The sequence below is a fragment of the Olea europaea genome, chromosome 3, assembly GCF_002742605.1.
Source record: "Olea europaea var. sylvestris chromosome 3, O_europaea_v1, whole genome shotgun sequence".
Classification (NCBI taxonomy): Eukaryota; Viridiplantae; Streptophyta; class Magnoliopsida; order Lamiales; family Oleaceae; genus Olea; species Olea europaea.
This window is the reverse complement of record NC_036239.1, coordinates 8,550,053-8,556,047: the sequence shown is the minus strand read 5'-3', so window position 1 is coordinate 8,556,047 and position 5,995 is coordinate 8,550,053. Positions and strand designations below refer to the sequence as shown.

General features: G+C 32.5%; 1 protein-coding gene across 1 annotated transcript; it reads left to right on the top strand.

The window, feature by feature from the left end:
• The first annotated feature begins 1,127 nt into the window (after positions 1-1,127).
• Positions 1,128-5,461, top strand: LOC111378031 (rRNA 2'-O-methyltransferase fibrillarin-like). The gene is made up of 3 exons (XM_023001196.1): positions 1,128-1,200; positions 5,005-5,064; positions 5,148-5,461. The coding sequence occupies exons 1-3, from the start codon at positions 1,128-1,130 to the stop codon at positions 5,459-5,461; spliced, it is 447 nt and encodes a 148-aa protein (XP_022856964.1).
• The last annotated feature ends 534 nt before the right edge of the window (positions 5,462-5,995 follow it).

Genomic DNA, 5,995 nt, shown 5'->3' with positions numbered 1-5,995 from the left:
GCAAACTCTAATGGGTTTTTAAGAACATGGAAATGAGAGTGAAATGCACTCAGTCGAGAACAATCGAAATCAGAAATGACTTTCTTACTTAAGCCAATGTTTAGAGAAATAAAGATAAGTGTATGTGTTCGAATGTATATTTTTCCCTCTTTTACAATGTTACAAGAGTTGCCATTTATAGTGACCCAATCGAACGGGTTACCATTGGATCAGATCCACATGGCTCCATCTAATTGATCGAAATCTCACATCACTTTGTCATACATTAATTATATTGACTAATACATTTGATAAGGGGTCGTTCACCCTACATTCCTAGGCTAACCTATCTGATATTTATTAGAGCAAATGTCACATCAAACATTCCCAAAGATACACTGATCAGACCTGCTCCAAAGGAAACAATCACTTTGATCGCAAACTATAAGAAGGATCCTCGGACATGAAGGAGTTAGGAATACTTCAACAGTGGAGTTCTAATGGAGATAGTGCCTTGGCCACGTAGATGATTTTGTCTTCTTCTTTATTTTGACTTATTGACTACCGTGTATGCGTACGCGGTGTCTCCACATGGCTTCCATTGGAGGCATCACATATGATCAGTAACAGTGATCTTTATTTTGGTTGTTGATTATACACTTATCTAAGCCATTAAATTGGAGCATCTGTTAGTGATTTGGATAAGTTATACCTCAGTTATGTATTAATTATGTTTGTTAGGTTGAACTCAATGCAAATTAGTGAAATTCGAAGAAATAAATGAAATTTATGGCAAAAATGAAAGAAATCAAAAGTTTGAGGACTAAAGTATAAGTATTTAGTAGTTGATTTGGACTATAAAATGATGATTGAAGATCACATATGATCAACTGGATTCAATTTGAAGTCAAAGGAGTGAAATATAGTTAATGTACTTTCACAAATAAATTTCTAGTCGAAGAAGTTATTCCTCGAATTTTGGACAATCTACAAACACTAACAATCAAGGACCTAAAGTTGTATGGGTACCAAAGAACAAAAGCTAAATTATTTTGTAGGTATCAAAGAAAATAAAGAGCAAACCGTCTTGAGTTAGTGGATGTTTGAGCACATGATCGGGAAACGAGCTATATTCTCAAAAAGAAATAATGGCGTTCAAAATAAAAGAATTGGAGTCAATAAACACTCCAAAGAAGTCATCAATCAAATTGGATGATCAAGGTATATTTGTAAAAATAACAAAATATCGAGGTATGATCGAATCCTTTCTTTTTAACTACTAGATGACCCGATATTATGCTAAGTATGTGCTTATGTGCTATATTTCAATTAATCATAAAGCATAGCACATTTGTACTGAAAAATGGATTTTTAGATACTTAGTCTCACTAGGACATTAGGTTTTTGGCATCCGAATGCACCCACCTAAATTTACTAGCTTGTGGAAAATCAATTGACCGATAGTTTTACTAAACCTCTAGCTCTTGATAGATCTCTACACGTTCAAAGAGGTTAGAAAATTTTTGGTTAATTTGAAATATGTGGCTATATGTTTATGCGTTGATAAAAGTGTTTCTTTATGTCTCTATAATAGCAAAATTGAAATTATTTGTCATTACCTATCTACTTGTATTGAAAAATGTCCCCTTAGTAGATGATATTAAACATAATCCTTTTAATTTTTAGTCAATTTTGTGATAAATTTTATCATATCAAAACTTGATTCTTCGAAATGCTTATTGAGGATGCTACATCAAAAGATGATGTTTATAGGAAGTCAAAATAAGGATGTTTATGTTATTTGAAAGTGAAGAAAAATGTTTATCACATTTAAAAGATACTTGACTGCGGCATAAGATTTGGTCATGGACCAACTTTCAAATATTTCCAAAAATTGTTTTTGTTAAAAATATGCCATATTTAAAATTTGTGGCATGTCAAGCAAGTGAAAGTTTCTTCTAACTTAAGCAATAATCTTCGACTACAAAACATGTTCAATTTCTTCACATGAATCATTTTGGACAATCTAGAATCACAAATTCAAATGGTAGGCATTACGCTTTATTGAATACTATTCTAGATTTCTTGAATCTTATTTTTGAACCTAAAGCATGAAACTTTGAATCATTTAAATATCTTTATAAAAAGGTTCAAAATGAAAAGGAATGTACTACTATATGTTTGAAGTGATCATTGTGAAGAATTTTGATAATATTGATTTTGGTAATTTTTGCAAAATTGATGGCCATGAACATTACTTTTTGGCTCCTTGAACACCTTGACAAGATGGTGTTGTAGAAAGAAAGAATCACAAATCACAAGAAATGACTAGGAAATTGTTTACTTAAAATTGTTTAGTTGCAAATATTTTATCTTAAGTATTAAGAAAAATTGAGAATTATCAATAAATTTGAAGCTTGTGCCTAAATTGATTTTATACTATATGTTCTCATATGATTGATTCTACATGCAAGACTAGTTGGAATGTATATAAATCTTATCCAAATTATTATACTTTCATCATTTCATCATTCGTAATTTGATTAATATTTTTACTATAAAGTGATGATCATCCTCTTGTTTAAACTTGCATATATTTGGCACCTTGTGATTAATTGAGGGGGAATATATTACCTTTTTCTATGGTTGACTTAAAGTTTTGAGCTTATATGATATATTCTTCCTATTTGCTAACTTTTTGAGATAGAATTTGAAAAGCATTACATCTCTTACAAAGATAGAGAGAATAACGTGATATCTAAAATTCTTTGTGGTCATATTTTGATCTTAAATGTAAAATCTTTTTGCTTATTCCAAAAGGGGGAAATGTAGTGAGATGATTATGCATGCTTGAATTGAAAATATAATATGCCTAGAGTATATGAACAAAAGGAAAAAGAGTGAATGTATGCTTTAAATATACGGTTATTGATTTGTAAAAGTTAGGGGGAATATGAACTATGTGAAAAATTTATAATGTATATTCATTTATCAACTTGATATAGATTGTTCGTTTTTACCTTGCAGATCATCTTGTTTGTCATAATCAAAAAAGGGAAAATTGTTGACCTATGGTTGACTTCATCCACAATGTTTTGATCATAACAAACAAGATTAATATTGTTTCTAACAATTTATTTTGAGTAATGATAGTTTAATGTAAAATCAATTAAGCACTATCAAATCATTCGAGACGAAGAAAGATGAAAAGCACGAGAGACGGCATCAAAGAAAAAGGTCAAGATTTAAGTCACACATTCAAGAATCTAAGAGCCAAACTTTGGAGGAAGATTAAAGATTTGATTTCTTAGGCAAAATGTAAAGGTACTAACACTTTGATATATGACAATGAATGGTTAAGCTCAAAATCCTTCTATGCATCAAAAATAATTTTTGTCCACTAAAAGTCATTCCAATGCAACGTTTTGATCAAATATAAAAATGACTTTTAAAAGTGATATTTGGACTTTAAAAAACATTTTTATCATGAAAAAATAGTTAAAAATATTTTCCAAAGGTCCATGTACTTTAAAACTTTCATATCGGAACAAACGGGGCCAAAACGTAAAAACACCGCGCTGTCGGGGTAGTCAACCTCCCAGAGAAGCGGTCAACCGGCCATAGGAGGTAGTCGACCGGACACCCTCCAACGGTCCAGAATTTGATCGTTCTGACTTCTGATTTTTGTTGTACAAATGGCTATATTGATCTTCCGGACGAGAGACGGTCGACCGGACTAGTCTTCCGCAAATACAGATTTTTTCTCATTTTTGAACTCTATAAATATCCTCACTCTTTCCATTCTTCACAAGATTTCCAAGTGAATCAAAGTGAGATATTTTTGCTTTAAAAATTCTTTGAGCTTTCATTTGCATTCATTTCATTTGTTTCTTTATATAAAAAACTTTGATTGATTCAAACTCATTAATCATCATTCTCATCAAAGTTTTCCATCTCTCTTTGTGTTTAACTTATTTATATCATTCTTAAAAGAGTGGTATATTATTGAAGAAGGTATTCACACTCAATTGCATAAAACTTTTTACTTTTTCGTATTGAAAAACTTTGATTGTTGAATTAAAATTCTTGAATCATTTCCTCATCAAAGTTTTTCATATCTCTTTGTGTGCAACTTATTTATATCAATTTTCAAAGAGAGATATATTCTTGAAGAACTTCTTTACACTTATATTGCATAAATTTTTCAACTTCTTCATATTGAAAACTTTGATTGATTGAATCAAATTTGTAAAATTATCATATTCATCAAAGTTTCTCATTTCTCTCTTAGTACTTGATTTATTATAATCATTCATTAAAATGGGATATTTTTTGAGAAGATTATTTGAATTTACATTGCATTTGATTGATTGAACTTAATTTTTCAGTTGTCATTTTCATCATAGTTTTTCATCTAACACTTGAGCTATCAATTGTTATTATTCATTAAAGTGTTAGCCTCTCCTAGTATTTAATTTGTTTTGTATTATTTATCAAGAGACGATTTGATTTTAATATCATTTTGATAAAGTGTGGTCGTGTTGAGATCCCCGGAAAGCTCAATATTGTGTAAGGATTGGTGCTCCTTGTTGTAAGTCACCGTGTGGGTCATATTGAGATCCTGTAAAACTCAATAGTGTGGGTTGTGTTGAGGTTCCGTAAAGCTCAACTTTGTAAAGGATCGGTGCTCGTTGTTTGTAAGTTACCGAAAACGTTGTAAAGAATTGTATTGCACCATAAGTCAATCAACATAGTGAAAAGGCCTTGCTCGTGCTGGGGAGCTTGGTAACGGAGGACTAGATCATTGCTTTGGATCAAACCTCCACAATTATATCGTTTGCATTCTCTCTCCCTTTTAATTATCGATTTTATACTTGCGCTTATTATTTGAATTTATCAATTTAGTCTTTACTTTCTTATTCGTGCCTATTTGTTTAATTGACATATTTACTATCATATTGGTTTATATCTGGAATCAATTTTTGAAAAAGTTTTGAAAAATCAATTCACCCTCCTCTTGGTTAGTCATTCCTGGACTTTCAGGAGGTGGGGATGGAGGCGATAGAGTTCGAGGTGGTGGTGGAGGTGGAGGTGGTGGTGGTGGCGATAGAGTTTGAGGTGGTGGTGGAGGTAGAGGTAGAGTGGAGGTGGTGGCGATAAATTTCGAGGTGGTGGTGGAGATGGAGGTGGTGATAGAGTTCGAGGTGGGGGTGGAGATGGAAGTGGAGTTGGAGATAGAGGCGGAGGAGGTGGCGATAGAGTTCGAGGTGGTGGTGGTGGCGGAGGTGGCGATAGAGTTCGAGGTGGTGGAGGTGGCAATAGAGTTCGAGATGGTGGTAGAGATAGAGGCGGAGGTGGCGATGGAGTTCGAGGTGGTGGAGATCTACGTGGAGGTGGGGGTGGAGATTGGCAAAACAATGGTAACCTTACTGGTACTTCTTCGTCAAAATCTCGTAAGCGTACGAGTTCGTTGTACAAGTGATAATCGTAATGAGAGAGTTATCGTCCTACAGGGAATAAAGATCAATTTTAGTATGTTTGATATATTTAAATTTGTGTTTGTAACCAAAAGACGATTGATGAATAACTAACTAATTTTTATAACTAAAACTCATAAAATCAATGAAAATTGGTTTTAAAAAAAATCAAATGTGTGACGTATCGGATTTTCGACGCCATTGATCAATTCTTAGTTCTAATTCTCAACCAGTATTAATTATCTTAATTCGTGCAATTGCGACGATTGATAATTCCACTTTTATTTATTATTCTTTTCCAATATATAATAAACTTATGTTTACCACGAGACGATTATATTCCTAGTCCGAATTCATATGGCAAACATGCATTGACATTTAGGATTATCACATATGATCGCACACGCCACAAATATTATTCCTAATATTTATTGCCCGTGTGTTCCAATAATAGTGTTCTACCTATCGTAAGTTTTCCAACACCACGAATAAGCAATTTATTGTCCTAATGGTGCGCAAACATTAAAACAATATAATTA

What these genes read in the sequence shown, in the direction of transcription:
- LOC111378031 (XM_023001196.1), top strand. Translation starts at nt 1,128, where the DNA reads ATGGCGTTCAAAATAAAAGAATTGGAGTCAATAAACACTCCAAAGAAG. An exon ending in AATCAAATTGGATGATCAAG is followed by an intron (nt 1,201 to 5,004) that starts GTATATTTGTAA and finishes CCTCTTGGTTAG; the next exon opens with TCATTCCTGGACTTTCAGGA. An exon ending in AGTTCGAGGTGGTGGTGGAG is followed by an intron (nt 5,065 to 5,147) that starts GTGGAGGTGGTG and finishes ATAAATTTCGAG; the next exon opens with GTGGTGGTGGAGATGGAGGT.